General features: G+C 35.0%; 1 protein-coding gene across 1 annotated transcript in view; it reads left to right on the top strand.

The window, feature by feature from the left end:
* The window catches only part of LOC123554817 (histone demethylase UTY-like), a 473,287-nt gene that overhangs the window by 411,666 nt on the left and 43,536 nt on the right, over positions 1-18,085 (top strand). Inside the window, exons 25-26 of the mRNA XM_045345168.2 lie at positions 11,702-11,886; positions 15,221-15,347. Coding sequence (XP_045201103.2) covers positions 11,702-11,886; positions 15,221-15,347 — 312 coding nt within the window. The remainder of the gene's footprint in view (positions 1-11,701; positions 11,887-15,220; positions 15,348-18,085) is intronic.

The following is an 18,085-nucleotide window of genomic DNA, read 5'->3' as shown; positions in this document are numbered from 1 at the left end:
GACTTAAATACACATAAATTTTTTGTTTCATTTTCAAGTACATAAGATAATGGGACAGTGATTGAGTATTTACTTGTATTTGATTAACAGTATTTTTTCCTGAATACAGGTTAATTGTTCGATATTAAAGTATAGATATATAGAACGCGTGTTAAAAGTTCGCCTAAGAGTGAAAATAATATAATATAGAAGTTTTGTGACAACATTGTGAAAAATTGTCGTTTATTAATTTATAAGTTTATTCAAAGAAGTATAAAATACATTTTTAATTTTTTATAGCTCTTTGGTTTATTGTCTCTCCTGAAAATTATTATGTACTTCCTCTGCTCCATATTATATAATGCTTTCACTTGCTGAAGGCATTGTATTTATGCAATAAATCGAAATTGCATTGAACTGAATGTACGCACAGCTAATCTCAAGAAGGTATAGCACGCGCTAAAAGATATGAAAAATCTGTAATCCCCTGTTCATATAGTAAAAATATTCGTGATAGTTATTATGAATAACCTTTACACTACATTAGTGTCACTTTATCCTAAATCTTTTCTAAAAGACTTTTTTCTATGGTGTGCTTGTTTTATTCTTAGGTTTTCCACTTTTTATTTAAAAAATCTGACATTTATTAAATCAGTCAGTCAGTCCCTTTTGAGAAACCTTGAGAAATCATAATTCGCACATACTTTATTACACAATGACTGGCTCGGGAGCAAATAGGTCACACTTCCAATTAACAGGCTCTGGTGTCATAAAAAGATACCTTTTACATTGTCAAGTATGTTTGCTAGTTTGTTTTTCTGTTCATTTTTCATCAGTGTTTGACAATATGTTTTTCAAATGTTCATTACATAGCAAAATTAATTTTAACAAGTTAAATATGATTAATAATTTCAATTTTCAAGTTTGATTAATAATAATAATAATAATAAACGCATTTCACATCCATTTATAATAACTGAAAATGAAATTGTCAAGTTTGTAAGCACTCTTAAAAAATATATTTTTTTCTCCTGCTTTCTATTTTTTAAGCTAATAGTAGTTTCATGTACATGTATGTTATGCTCGCCTAATATACATGATTTTGTGTATTTATATTTGTTTTTTTGTCTCAGTTTCTTTAATGTAAAATATAAAGAAGATAATATAGTGTTGATCATATTTTGATATACTATGCCCAAGAAGTATAAAACACTTTTTTATAGCTCTTTGGCTATGCAAAATAAAAGAATAAATAACGTAGTGTCTTCTTTTTTCCGTTCCGTATTTTACATTATTTTAGGACTTCTCAAGGAAATAACGAGCAACATTATATAAGCGATAATACTTTATTCCAGGTCAACACTTCAACATACAAGCAAGTTACACCAAAGGGTATTGAACAAAATTGTATATCAATCATATTAATAAGTGGCAGAAAAGGCCGCATGATATCAGGCCCACTGACTGACGAGCAAGCAAGCGCATGTTTTTAATAAATTGATTAAAATAGCAACTGCAGACTGCGGACTTGTGAAACTAGGAATTACGCTACGTAGTAATGGGCAAAACCTAGTTCACACTGTAAACTGACCTATCCGTTAACCAACATAGTGGTAACACACTTTAAATTGACACATCTGTTAACACTCTATAACCGACCCAGCGGTTAACACACTTTAACCGGCCTAGCGGTTAACACACTTAAAACGGACCTAGCGGTTAACACACTTTAAACCGACCTAGCGGTTAACACACTTTAAACCGACCTAGTGGTTAACACACTTTAACCGACCTAGCGGTTAACACAATTTAACTGACCTAGTGGTTAACACACTAAAGTGTTAACAGAGCTAGCTGTTAGTATCACTTTAACAACAGACAAGCAACCAATGGTTCGATATACTGTCAACCGACCTAGCAGAATACATCACAACAACAACAACAACATACAACCGTAGAAAAAGTTGTCACACTTAAAACTGCCATAGTAGCATACATCTCTCCAGCTATGAAACTAACCCGTGTGTTGTAACATTATCCCCGTTTAGTTGTATTATGACAATAACATACACATTATTGACAAAAATGTTAATCAGATTTAGGCAAAAGCAGTTAGGATAATTTAAGGGTGTAGACGACAACCCAAAATACCGAAGGAGCATTGTGACCATAGTCACCCATAGTACAGCAAGTTGAAATCTACAAGATCTCAATTATCACTGCAAAAACTGCCTTATCCACTCAAATGTTTGATTTAGGAAAATTAACTCCTGGCAAATTTAGCATGTAGACGCCAAAACTTAAACTACTTACGGAGCATTGTGACCACAGCCACCCAAGTTACTAAGGACAAGGAGCATTGCGACCGTAGTCACCCGTAGTATACTAAAGTTAAAATCTATAAGATTCAACGTATCAATGAGATGAATTTAGGCTTGAATTGGGTAAGTGATGGTAAATACACATGCTTACTCGATGTCAGTTGGAGATCCTTATCAGTGCGACAGAATCCTAAATTAATGTATATAATAGTTTACTTAATCTTAAAAGTTAAATCATTGCATTTATCTTTTCATTTTCTACTCAATACATTCAGAGGTAACAACAGAATCATAAGAAATAATGTTTCCAATTATATATAGAACTGAAACTTCGTAAAACATTTTTCCCCGAAAAGGATAAATATCAGAATGATTACATATTCAAATCAGTAACTTTTTTTTTAAAGTAGAATAGCATATTTGGCTACAGCCAGTCTAACATGGTCCTCAAACATAATAATGTAAAAGTCCATCCAAAATATGTAACATAGACGGTAATGTGAATGACATGATTCAGAATAACTTATTATGAACTAGTTCTTCGTGGCATAAACAGTAAATAGAGCAATGAACAGAGATTAAGCAAAATAAAATCATGTACAAGTTTTATTTGTAATCCGCGCACCAAAACCCTAAAAACTCTTTGAGAGAAAAGTACGGGAAAGCGTTGGATTACATGACCTGGCTGACTATGCAATTTATATAACATATAAAAGTACATCAGTTGAATTTAGGAAACATTGATTGCTCAAAGTTCATACTGCCCAAAGTTCATTGCACTATTTATGCAACTTTCAACATGTAAAAACAAAATATGGCTAATTCACACAATATAGTCAGTATCATTGCAACTGAACATCCCCGAAATGAAGCATGGAAAAATATTGTCACTGCTGAAAAAGCATTTTATGTTTATGTGAAGACCATTACTGAGACATCCTTTGATTAATTGTTCTTCGATATTAAGGAGCTAACCGCTTCTTGGTTTCCATTTGCGTAAGTCTATTGATAAAACTACATTTGAACAAACATCTTTCCAGTCTCGGCTTAATTACTTATATTACATATATTAGAGTTTTCTACTGTTAGTGTTACAAGTTTTTAAAACACTTTTGCAAACAATAAGTAATACATATTACTATAAGAGAGTATATTTATATTTCTCCTCTTGCTATTGTAATATTGTCATCTTACTCACTGTCCGGTCATGACATACTAAGCTAATGTCCTGGTAAGTGCCACTGCAGCTGATATTTTTCGAACGATTCCTTTTGTATGTCTCCTAGTTTTGTTACAGGCAATTACTGTTTGTTTGTGACAAGGCCTGTCCCAATAGACAAGGTGTGTCTAATTTGTATGTAAGTTTTAGGATTCCAGCGTTTGTGAATTTTTCTGCTTTGTGATGGATCAAATGGAAAGTTCATGTTAAAACAATTATTGTGACATTTGTAGCTGTTGTTAATTAAAGTCATTCTAGTTTCTAAACTTGTTGCTTTCAAGTTTCTATTCCACATTCCCAGAGGCTTTGGATAAATTTGATTTATACAATCCACTTGACTAGCTTAGTTAATTTAGCTTGTATGTATATCCGTGTTAAACAGGCATCACATAATGGTTTTAAATATTGTTTGTTCTCCTTCCATTTGTGCTTGGTATACCATTTGTGCTTGGTATATTGTCCATTTTTATTTACTGACTGTTCACAACTTTCCTTCCTTACTGCATAAACAGCCTGAAAATATATAAAATTCCACCGGCAGTATACTGCAAAATACATGGATATTAAACATTGTAAACAAAATATGTCACCATACATGTACCAGCTACTCTACTAAAAACAAACTTGTTAAACTGATCTCGAATAATTTAAACTAGTATGCTCCATACTATACAGAGACATGTAACTGCCAAACACCTGCAATCCTGAACCATTTAAAACAGATCAATTTTGCATCTTTTTTTTTTTTTTATATAATATTATAGGTTGCAAATGGTGACCTACTAGATATTCACTGACATGTACCACTAACAATATGGCAAGTAAACGGCATGGCACCTAAATGGGAGTGGTGGGTGGGATTTTGAAACCATTTCATTTTCTATTGGTTGTACACATGCCGACTATTGACTGACCAGTGGTCACACGCTAATGATTACTGGATACAGAAAATGCTGAGTGTATCCAAATACCAAATTTAATTTGGTAACCTTGGATACACACCAAGCTTGATGCGCCAAAATAAATGTTATTATTTATTAATAAAATAATAAGTCTTATTTTAGGACTTCTCAAGGAAATAACTAGCAACATTATATAAGCGATAATACTTTATTCCAGGTCAACACTTCAACATACAAGCAAGTTACACCAAAGGGTATTGAACAAAATTGTATATCAATCATATTAATAAGTGGCAGAAAAGGCCGCATGATATCAGGCCCACTGACTGACGAGCAAGCAAGCGCATGTTTTCAATAAAGTGATTAAAATAGCAGCTGCAGACTGCGGACTTGTGAAACTAGGAATTACGCTACGTAGTAATGGGCAAAACCTAGTTCACACTGTAAACTGACCTATCCGTTAACCAACATAGCGGTAACACACTTTAAATTGACACATCTGTTAACACACTATAACCGACCTAGCGGTTACCAACACACTTTAACCGACCTAGCGGTTAACACACTTTAACCGACCTAGTGGTTAACACACTTAAAACGGAATTAGCGGTTAACACACTTTAAACCGACCTAGCGGTTAACACACTTTAAACCGACCTAGCGGTTAACACACTTTAACTGACCTAGCGGTTAACACAATTTAACTGACCGAGCGGTTAACACACTTAAGTGTTAACAGAGCTAGCTGTTAGTATCACTTTCACAACAGACAAGCAACCAATGGTTCGATATATTGTCAACCGACCTAGCAGAATACATCACAACAACAACATACAACCACTGAAAGATTGTAACATTAAATCTGACATATATTCTACAAGAGCATGCGCCTGCCTGCTCGCCCAGTCATAGAATTTTCGGCCACAATAAATTTGAAAAATTTATTCCCCCAAAATTCTAATGACTTACTACAAACCTAATCAAAGTTGTCTTAGAAACTTGCAGCCTTTGAAAACTTCTGTTTATTTCAAAATTAATGATGATGACCATGACATCTTTTATCCTGCCTTATCAGGTTCTTGCCTTCAGGACAAAGTCAGCTATGTTGCCCAATTACTTAATCCTGTACTAACTGTATTCATACTGCTACCCATTTTTTTATTATTATTATTATTATTATTATTATTAATGATACTTATGGATGTTCTAACCGACATAATGACAAAATATAAATTGTCTAATGCACAAATTAGGCCTTGAATGATATTTCGTGCACTCTATTTCTGATGTAAATTTTGTGTTATTGTTTCTTTTTCATACAGTTAAATTTTCATACAAACAGTTAAAATTAAAGTAAAGCAATGATTCAATAATTTCTTTTAATTAAAGCCCTTTAATCACATCCAATTTATATATTTACCATTAATGGTGAAACAGTTTCTGTTTCAATTGTAACATGATAATGTGGAATTCAAGCTCCGACCTGTCACTACTACATAATTTATATTACAATCATCGCCCTATTTATTTTTATTTTTTAATTTATTTTTTAACCCAACTGAATCATGGAAGTTTTTTGTTGCTGTTGTTGCTGTTTTTGTTTTCTTTTTGTTGTTTATAAATTATAGACTCATCGCATAAACGACAAATTGAAAATATCAAAAACAGACAGACTGTTTGTCATGCAAATTCGCAAGATTGTCACACTTAAAACATTCACATAACGAACCTTACTCTTAGAATAATACTTTTGTTTAGTTACTAACATTTCTTATTATTGTATTCTAGATTATTTGTGACCGCCAACCTAAATATGTATGTATATTAAATGCTAAAATTGTTTTTAATTGCTTAACTATAATCTGTTTTGGGATTTTATATGTTTGCAACATTGGACTAATGAATTTACGGTTTCCTCCATATCCCTTAAATTTACCTGTTTCAAAACATTATATATTATTTAAGCTGCGATCATGCGACCACAGGCACAGGGACCAGTTCTTTGCCCAATCATCCCCATTAAATGTGAATCAGGCTTAAAAGTTTGCACATGGAACACATTGATTTTGCCTGTAATAGTACCATTGTCTTGCAATATAAAACTTGGTGTTGGTACCATATTAAATACTGATTATACAGAACTTTGTAATACAAAAGTTAGAAGTTGAGCATTTTCGCACTGTAATAAAAACTGAACAGACTTTTTTTACAATATGTGGTTATGCAGAGTGTATTTCCTTAATAAGCAAATTTGTTATTATTCAGTTATCCTGCTTATATAGAGTGTAGACGTGCAGTTATACTAAAGCTAATTTGTAACATGACAAAGTAAAAAGCAAGCTTTTTCAAACTCCACTGTGCAATATTTTCAGCTTCTTTCTGCTTTATCTACATGATCTATAGATATAGAAACTGTACTGGGTGACTGCATGATTAAACCATGCCATCCAATTTAGCAGACATAATATTATATGCTAGATGTAAAAAATATCTGCAAAAAAAAAACAACATTAGAACCAAGTGATCATGCTAAATATTTATTAATTAAGAGAATTAGCTTAATGACTGCCGACAAAATTACTGCCTGTACGAAATTACAATCCCTTCCTCCTATGAAGACCGATTGAAACGACTGAAGTGTACAAATACTGACCTAAAATAAAATTTATCTATATATTCAATTAACATACACAAAATTAAATTATTCAGCCATAAATTACATGGATTACTTTCAAGGCAAGTACTTATCTGCCAGATTATTGTAGTGGATAATCGTGTCGGAATGCTATGCTCATTTATAAATTAACAAAATTGTGTAATTGATAATAATGTTGTTATATACGATATAGTCTTTGTAACTTTCCCCATGTGAAATTATATTTGTATAAGCAGCTAAATTCTCCCCCAAAATTCTCTATCACTGATTTTACTAAAGGCCTAGGACATGCTAGTCCCAGTAATTGTACTCAGGCCTTGAATATTGTTATATATACAGTAAACCTCGGTTATAAGGAACAGCTTGGAACCTCTTAAAATTGTTCCTTATAACCGAGGTTCCTTATATCCGTATAGCGAACTAATTCCTTGTAACCGAGGTTTGTATAACGAACACAATTTGTATAGCGAACACCTTTTGACTGACGTTTGAAAATGGCTCCGGGTCGACCATGAATCTTTATGTGAGAAAGTTGTGAGTCTAGTACCGGTCCATTCCTAGAGAGATGGTAAGGTAAACTGACTGCGTGCATATGACTGAAATAGTGTTGAAACACGGCGTTTAAACCTAAACTAAGCCAAACTGTACGTCGGTAAGAATGACGTGATTTGTGTTTATTTTTGTCGGCTATTTCTATCTTCTTTTTAGAGAGCACTACATTGTGATTATAAGATATGTTGCAGCCCTTACCTTGCTCGACAGTACGTGAATAAGCATCACTACTAATGTAAAAATAAATGTTCAAATAATTAATACAAACATGTTAAATTAGATTACCAATTAAAATTTAAAAGTAGGGTGTTTATGACATACAGTGAATTACGACTAGACAACGGCGCCATACATACGGACTAAAGTGTAAATTATACCTATAGTTTTGCTATTGTCCATTTTAGCACCTGCTATAATTTCTGCAATTGTAAATTTGGTAAACAGGACTGTTTGCCATTGTTAATCACGCGTAATTAACACATTTATTTCGGACAGTATGAAATGACCCTGCTCGTGACTGATTTTCGTTCACTATTGTTATCATGAAATATCTATTACATGTAGCTCTCAAACATAATCTCGAGTCAATATAAGTTAATGATGATATTATTTATTTTCTTTTTATCAGATCCGTGAAATAACAAACTAAAGATCATAGAAATGAAATAATATTTGTTTATTCATGTGCATAAAAGCGCATGAAAGTGCCGACATTACTCTGACATCATCAGCGATTCTCCTGTTTATTTTTCCAGTTTTCAATAATTTTTATTCTTTATGTGTGTTCGCTATAACCGAGGGGTTTTCCATTTAATTTTCATACTTTTGGACTAGAAAAAGTGTTCCTTATAACCGAGTGTTCCTTATAACCGCGTTCCCTATAACCGAGGATTTTTACATTGAATAAAGAAGGAATTAGATCGGGGAATTGAAAACTGTTCCTTATAACCGAGTGTTCCTTATATCCGAGTTCCTTATAAGTGAGGTTTACTGTATATATATTATTTATTTTTATTTTTTTTGACTGGTAAATATTCCTCTAGGCAGACAACGTAAAATATCAGAATGTAAAATCGATCTACCCGAGGTCTCATTATTTAGACTAATAAGGACATGCAGGATGTCCAAGGCAGTAAACAAATGGTAAATTAAAAACTTCAATAATGACATTTACATCAGATCGTTGTGCCTTAATTCTGACCATAGACAGAATACTGTGATAGGCGGCATTAATATCAATGATCATAAGTGTTTTGTTTCTTTAAACAATGTACAGTATTTCCATACAAACATTCTTTCAGACTCTACAGTATAAAAATAACAATTACTTAAATGAAATTAAATCCATATATTTTCCTGGCAATTACCCTATTACGTAAGTGTATTAAACCAAATATTTTAATACTTCTATCCTGGCCTAAACATGAGTATTGAAACCGTACGTGTGCGAGAGTTATCTTTCCTATGTAGTAAACAACAACAATTGCCGAGTACAAACAACTTGTAATTCATACAACATTTAATTTAGATAGACAATAGCCCGACCCAATAGGAAAACGTGCCTATCTAATGATATAATCCATACCTATCCCACATAATAACAATAATCTATATTTTTCTGACAGGCATTTACCAACGAGACTTCGCGTGTTTATCTGACTAGCAAAGTTTCGGATAGACATAAGCGGACAGCACGACTAAAACAACTTAGCGCATTTCCTCGGACATTTACATTTAAGAGAATACATTTTGTCTAAGTAGTTGGTTGCACGTAGAATGATTCCAATGAATGACGTGTGTCACCAATGTAATTAATTTTATTACGAGTATACGACCACCGAGAAATTATTGGTTCCCGAGAAAATACGAAACAACATTCATTATTTCTACTAGGTTACGAGTGGCACTAAACTTTTACTTCAAATGTATGTTTAATACAGCTGCAATATTCTTAACAATGTTAATGCTAGATGCCATGCCATTTTCATAAACTCAATTGTGATTTCACGAGTGCAAACAAACAAAAATTTCGAGGATGAAAATTACCTTTGAAATCCTGTTTTTCGCCGCCAATATCCATTTTTACGATAATTGACAGCATTTTGTACCAATGCCAGACCAAGCTAAGCATTCTACTTGAAGCAAAATAACGATGTTGACAGATATATTTTGAAACCATTTCATTTTCTGTTGGTTGTACACATACCGACTATTTACTGACCAGTGGTCACACGCTAATGATTACTGGATACGGAAAATGCGTGAGTGTATCCAAATACCAAATTTAATTTGGTAACCTTGGATACACACCAAGCTTGATGCGCCAAAATAAATGTTATTATTTATTAATAAAATAATAAGTCTTATTGAAAAACAGAATTAAACCAAGTTGATGACTATATTTGCTGTTGTTGTTTTACCGGTACTTAAAATTGGTGTAAAATAAATCACCCTTCCCACTTCGTTTTTACAGGGGATCTCTAATCTATAATCCTTGTTTTTTTTTTATGATCGGCACCTCCCATGATACAATAAGCGGAGGTAGCCGAACCATAACGATCTAAAAAATATCCGATAGTGATCGATATTTAGCTAGACGGTCGAAGGGAGACAACAAGGTATAGCTTTGATCTCAATAAACAAGGAAAGATAATAGAATCGATTTTTGCCCAATTCTTCAGTATGATTAACTTTTAAAAACATTTTCGCTTCTATATCTCCGTACATATTAGTGGGGTTTTTTTGGGGGGGGGGGGGGGTTTCGTATACGGAATATTCTTTTTGTGTGACATTCGTATAAAACAAAACCTTCGTCAAATAAATCAGGAGGCAGGACTTTGTCTTACAAGTTTCCATTTTTCATATTTTCGGTGATTTTGTTATTTAAATATGTAATGAAGTATTTTCATCAAATAAGTTGAAAAAACGACAGTGTTCATTTTACTTGAATAAATAATATACGAGTTGAATATTATTCAATCCTTTCCACATAATTAAAACACGTACCCACAGAAACGTTGCCGGAACCTTGAATTACCGAAAAAATCCGTCTGTTTACTCTTGTCCGCTCTCTAGGTCGAACATTTCTCATCCGATCTTCACCAAACTTGAACAAAATGTGTTTGGCAATAAGACCTTACCCAAGTTCGATAACTAGCCAAATCCGCCCAGGCACTTTTGATTTATGGCCCTTGAATTGGATCCACTCATCCAGACCATCTAATTGGATCCACTCGTCTAAAACATCTAGAGAAACTAACATTTTTTATAGGGGCAGTGTGGGAGACATGCGCTTTTCTCAAAAGCATCTCTAGTTGTAAACCAGTTCTAGGGGGCACATTTCACTACCTCTCATTGTAAGCCAGTTCTAGGGGGCACATTTCTCTACCTCTCATTGTAAGCCAGTTCTAGGGGGCACATTTCACTACCTCTCATTGTAAACCAGTTCTAGGGGGCACATTTCACTACCTCTCATTGTAAACCAGTTCTAGGGGGCACATTTCACTACCTCTCATTGTAAACCAGTTCTAGGGGGCACATTTCACTACCTCTCATTGTAAACCAGTTCTAGGGGGCACATTTCACTACCTCTTATTGTAAACCAGTTCTAGGGGGCACATTTCACTACCTCTCATTGTAAACCAGTTCTAGGGGGCACATTTCACTACCTCTCATTGTAACCCAGTTCTAGGGGGCACATTTCACTACCTCTCATTGTAACCCAGTTCTAAGGGGCACATTTCACTACCTCTCATTGTAAGTCAGTTCTAGGGGGCACATTTCACTACCTCTCATTGTAAGTCAGTTCTAGCACATTTCAGGGGCACATTTCACTACCTCTTATTGTAAACCAGTTCTAGGGGGCACATTTCACATGAACAGACTCAATCAATCTGAGTCTGCTGTTTGCTTCATTGTATTCTATGTTTCTGAGGACAGATTTTTTTTTTTAAATCTGAAAGAAAAATGTAAAGTTAGTATTTGTTATCATGTGGTGTTAGTCATCAGTATTTATGTCTAACTTATTAATGTCTGTCTGAAATATAACCTTTTAAACTGTGATGTGTTACAGGGATGGTGCAACAATATTGCCTGGAATGTTGGACCAATGACAGCTCGCCAGGTTCAGTCAGGTCTTGAGAGATACGAATTCAACAAACTGCAAAACTACAAATCCATTGTCCCCATGCTCCACCTGGTCTGGAGTATAGCTAAAAATATCAAAGCTTCCGATCAAAAAATGTTTGAGATCATTAAGTATGTATTCCCTTTATTCTCTAAAAAATACAAGTACTCGATAATTTAACATTCTTGTGACCTTAGTGTACTTTTTAGCTCACCTGTCACGTAGTGACAAGGTGAGCTTTTGTGACCCCTTGATGTCAGTCGTGTGTCAACAATTTGTGAAAAAATCTTCTACAGAACCACTGGGCAGATTTACACCAAACTTCACAGAAATGATCCTTGGGTGGCCCCCTTTCAAAATTGCTCAAAGAATTTAATTCCATGCAGAACTCTGGTTGCCATGGCAACCAAAAGGAAACACTTTGAAAATCTTCTTGTCAGAAACTGTTGGCCAGATTTCTAAAATATTTTGTAGAAATGATCTCTAAGTGACCTTCTACCAAAAGTGCCTAAGCCATTTTGTTTCGGTAAATAACATGGCCGCCAGAGGGCGGGTTTATTTTCCCTATATGGCTATATTGTAAATTTCAAAAAACTTCTTCTACAAAACCACTGGGCAGATTTACACTAAACTTCACAGAAATGATCCTTGGGTGCCCCCTATCAAATTTGCCCAAAGAATTGAAATCCATGCAGAACTCTGGTTGCAATGGCAACTGGAAGGAAAAACTTCAAAAATCTTCTTGTACAAAACCAAAGTAGCTAGGGCTTTGATATTTGGTATGTGGTTACATCTAATGGTCCTCTGCCAAGTTAGTTCAAATTATCCCTCTAGGGTCAAATATGGCCCCACCCTGGGGGTCATATTGTTTACATAGACTTATATAGAGAAAACTTTGAATATCTTCTTGACCAAAACCACTGGGCTTAGGGCTTTGATATTTTTTATGTAACATCATCTAGTGGCCCTGCCCTGACCTACTTTCTTGTTTCTAGCTCGACTATTCAAAGAATAAGTAGAGCTATCCTACTCACCACGGCGTCGGTGTCGCCGTCGGCATCACACCTTGGTTAAGTTTTTCGTACCAGTCCACTTTTTGACAAAGTCTTTTGAGATAATGCTATAATACTTTCAACACTTGTTTACCATCACCATGTCCAGTTGTAGGCAAGAGTACATAACTCTATCAAAGATTTTGGCTGAATTATGGCCCCTTTTAACTTAGAAATCATGGTTAAGTTTTTCGTACCAGTTCACATTTTGTGTAAAGTGTTTGACATATGGCTTTGAAACTTTTATCACTTGTTTATTATAACAGTCTCTATCTGTAGGCAAGAGGACATAACTCTGTCAACTATTTTGACTGAATTATGGCTCTTTTTGGACTTGAAAATTGGTACAATTTGTGTACAAGTCTATGTTTTGTCAAAACTATTTGACATGTGGCTTTGAAAAATTGCACAATTGTTCATCATCATGATTTATATCCTGTAGGCAAGAGTACATAACTCTGTCAACTATTTTGGCTGAATTATGGCCCTTTTTTGTCTTTGAAATCAGTTCAGTTTTCGTACACATCCATGTTCTGTCAAAACTATTTGACATGTGGCTTTGGAACTTTGAACACTTGTCTATCATCTTGATTTCCGTCTGTAGGCAAGAGTACATAACTCTGTCAACTATTTTGGCAGAATTATGGCCCTTTTAGGACTTGAAAATTGGTTTAGTTTTCATACAAGTCAACGTTTTGTCAAAGCTATTTGGCATGTGGCTTTGAAACTTTGAACACTTGTTTATCATCATGTTTTAAATTTGTAGGCAAGAGTACATAACTCTGTCAACTATTTTGGCTAAATTATGGCCCTTTTTTGACTTTGAAATCAGTGAAGTTTTTCGTACAAGTCTATATTATGCCTAACCCGTTTGTCATATGGCTTTGAAACTTTGACCTCTTGTTTACCTTCATAGTCTACTTACCTAGGACAAGGACTTGAGCTCAGTTATGGCCTTTTTCTGGACAAAAAAAATTAGTTAGGTTTCGCATACCATTCGATATTTTGTCTATCAACTGTTTGATATATGGCTTTGACACTTTGAATACTTGCTTACCAACATGGTCACACATTGCATTATAGTGCAAAACTTATCCAAATCTACAAATGCAGGTACATTGTTTGTCTTATCTGTTCCTTTTCTTTTGTCTGAAAATCTCGGGTAATATTTTGACCCTATACTTCTATCAATGCTTCGAAAAGTGGAGCGCGCTGTCAACAGACAGCTCTTGTTTAGCTCACCTGTCACATAGTGACAAGGTGAACTTTTGTGATCGCCCGTTGTCGTCCGTTCACAATTTCTTGTGAACACTATAGAGACCACAGTTTGCAGTCAATTTTAATCAAACTTGCACACAACTTGTATTGGCATAATATCTCGGTTCGTTGCAAAAACTGGCAAGATCCCATCATGTGTTCGAGAGTAATGGCCCCTTAAAGTGCCAAAATTTACTATTTTTGGCTTGTGAACACGATAGAGAGCACATTTTGCAATCAACTTTAATCAAACTTGCACACAATTTGTATTGGCATAATATTTCAGTTCCTTTGGAAAACTGGCCAGATCCCATCGGCCCCTTAAAGGGCCAAAATTTGCTGTTTTTAGCTTGTGAACAAGATAGAGACCACATTTTGCAATCAACTTTAATCAGACTTGCACACAACTTGTATTGGCATAATATCTTGGTTCCTTTCAAAAACTGGCCGGATCCCATCATGGGTTCGAGAGTTATGGCCCATTAAAGGGCCAGAATTTGCTATTTTTGGCTTGTGAACATATAAGAGACCACATTTTGCAATCAACTTTACTCAGACTTGCACACAACTTGTATTGGCATAATGTCTTGGTTTTTTTCGAAAACTGGCCAGATCCCATCATGGGTTTCAGAGTTATGGCCCCTTTAAGGGCCAAATTTGCTATTTTTGGCTTTTGAACACAATAGAGACCAAATCTTTTGCAGTCAGCTTTTATCAAACTTGCACATAACTTGTATTGGCATAATATCTCGGTTCCTTTTGAAAACTGGCCAGATCCCATCATGGGTTCCAGAGTTATGGCCCCTTAAAGGACCAATTTTTGCTATTTCGGCTTTTGCAGCCATATAGAGACGTCATTTATGATTTGATACAAACTTGCAAAATAACTCTAGCCCTAAACCTTATTTTAAGGTATCTCTACCTTGTAAGGAGTTTTTTTGTGGACTAGAAAAACAAAAGAATTACAATAATTACTAAACAACCACAAAATTAAAATTCCATTTGCAAATACAGGTGCTAGTGTAAAGAAATTTGCTGTTACGGATGTATATTATGACATTCTGGCACTCTTTTTGCCAGATAAATTTCTTTGCCGTTCCTCACCACAAACCCATTTGGCGGGGGATACCAATTAATCAAATTTGCTTGTTTACAGAACAACGCTGTTGAATTCTTTGCGCCAAGTGCAGCTTACCATGGATTTTGTGGAGGCTATGGGACATGAGATCAAGTGGCATGGTCGAGTTGAAGGTGAAGCTGCTCACTACTGTAACGTGTGTGAGGTAAGTCTTTCTTGATGTTTTATACAGACTATAAAGATTGATACATACTTTGTTTTATCCTGGTAAGTGACTAATTTAGATCATCACTGTAATGTCTGTGAGATAAATCTGGTATGTCTCCCAATTTCATACCGTTTTCAGCTCATCTGATTTTTGTGCCCCCCATGCGTGGTGGGGGCATACAGATTTTGTCTTATCCATGCATCTGTCGGTGCGTCTGTCCGAAGTTCGTGACGCACCTAGCTCAAAAAAGTATTTGATATAAATTGTTGAAACCTTGCATGAGTTTTTATCGTGATATGCACTTGCACACCTCCTATTTTTCATCTGGCTCCGCCCCCTATTTCCAGACTTATGGCCCCTGAAATAGTCCATGCACATTTTCACCTTGTGACACGCCTAGCTCAAAAAGTATTTAATGTAAATTTATTAAACCTTGTGAGTCTTTATTATGATATGAACTTGCGCACCTCCTATTTTTAGCTTGACTATTTGAAGAATAGTCTAGCTATTCTACTCACCCTGGCGTCGGCGTCGGCGTCAGCGTCACACCTTGGTTAAGTTTTTGCATGCAAGTACATACAGCTATTATGTAAAGGTATATAGCTTTGAAACTTATTTATTCTTTTTCTAGGTCAATTACCAACCTCCCTGGGTAAAGTTCCATAACTCTAACATGTAATTTGAGCAAATTATGCCCCCTTTTGGACTTAGAAAATTCTGGTTAAAGTTTTACATGCAAGTTACTATCTCCAAAACTAATGCAGATATTGAATTGAAACTTCGTGTCTTCGAGGTTATAAAACTAGTTGATAGCACCAAGTCCCATAACTCTGACCTTCATTTTGGCCAAATTATGCCCCCTTTTTTACTTAGAAAATTCTGGTTAAAGTTTTGCGTGCAAGTACATACAGCTATTACTTAAAGGCATGTAGATTTGAAACTTATTTTTTCTTTTTCTAGATCAATTACCTACCTCACTGGGTCAAGTCCCATAACTCTGACATGTATTTTGGCCGAGTTATGCCCCCTTTTGGACTTAGAAAATCCTGGTTGAAGTTTTACATGCAAGTTACTATCTCCAAAACTAATGCAGATGTTAAATTGAAACTTCACATGTGCCTTCGAGGTTTTAAAACTAGTTGATAGCAGCAAGTCCCATAACTCTGACATGTATTTTGGGCAAATTATGCCCCCTTTTGGACTTAGAAAATCCTGGTTAAAGTTTTGCGTGCAAGTACATACAGCTATTACTAAAAGGCATATAGATTTAAAACTTATTTTTTCTTTTTCTAGATCAATTACCTACCTCACTGGGTCAAGTCCCATAACTCTGACATGTATTTTGGCCAAATTATGCCCCCTTTTGGACTTAGTAACTTGCATGTAAAACTTTCCAAAACTAATGCAGATATTAAATTGAAACTTCAGATGTTTCTTCGGGGTTATAAAACTAGTTGATAGAATCAAGTCCCATAACTCTGACATGTATTTTGGGCAAATTATGCCCCCTTTTGGACTTAGAAAATCCTGGTTAAAGTTTTACATGCAAGTTACTATCTCCAAAACTAATGCAGATATTGAATTGAAACTTAACACGTTTCTTCGGGGTTATGAAACTAGTTGATAGCATCAAGTCCCATAACTCTGCTATGCATTTTGGTCAAATTATGTCCCCTTTCAAACTTAAAACTCTTTTGAGTAATAATTTCCTGCTTCTGTGACATATTTCGAATAGTCTAGCTTGGCTGTCTTACGGACAGCTCTTGTTTGTCTGCCTCTGCCCCCTATTTTCAGAGTAATGGCTCCTGAAATAGTCAAAATTGCACATTTTCACCTTGTGATGCACCTAGCTTAAAAAGTACATGATATAAATGGATGAAAACTTGCATAAAAAAAGTATTTGATGTAAATTCATGAAACCTTGCTTGAGTCTTTATCATGATGTGATCTTGCACACTTGGTTGGCATTTTTCTTGAGAATCTTAGCGCTTATTACAGAGTTATGACCCTTGAAATAGCCAAAATAGTGGATTTTTTGTTTTTGATGCTCATAGCTCAAAAAGTATATGGCCTAGAATCATGAATCCTTTTCATTAAATGTTTGTTGAGGCTATAACTCCTCAAACATTTGAATTATTGCCCCTTATTGGTGACAACACTTACCAGTGAGGGGCACACCCAGTGTCCTAAAGACACATTCTAGTTTTGGAAAAAAATGATGAATTATTGTCATCACTTGATTGGCCTCTACTTCAGTGTTGCCTGGTTAAGTTTTATGTTTAGGTCAGCTTTTCTCCTAAACTATCAATCCTATTGCTTTACAACTTGTAACATTTGTTCACCATCAATAGCTGACTCTGTACAGCAAGAAACATAACTCCATCTTACTTTTTGCAAGAATTATGGCCCCTTTTGGACTTAGAAAATATCAGATTACTTGGTTAAGTTTTATATTTAGGTTAACTTTTCTCCTAAACTATCAAAGCTATTGCTTCATAATTCACCATCAATAGCTGATTCTGTACAGCAAGAAACATAACCCCAACCTGTTTTTAGCTCACCTGTCACATAGTGACAAGGTGAGCTTTTGTGATCACCCTTCGTCCGGCGTCCGTCATCCGTCGTCCGTCGTCAGTCCGTGCGTCAACAATTTCTTGTCTGCACGATAGTGGTTTCATTTATGATTTTATTTTAACCAAACTTACACACAACTTGTATCACCATAAGATCACGGT

The sequence above is a fragment of the Mercenaria mercenaria genome, chromosome 7, assembly GCF_021730395.1.
Source record: "Mercenaria mercenaria strain notata chromosome 7, MADL_Memer_1, whole genome shotgun sequence".
NCBI classification, from domain to species: Eukaryota; Metazoa; Mollusca; class Bivalvia; order Venerida; family Veneridae; genus Mercenaria; species Mercenaria mercenaria.
Note: the sequence above shows the minus strand (reverse complement) of the source record. Positions and strands in the feature narration are given on the sequence as shown.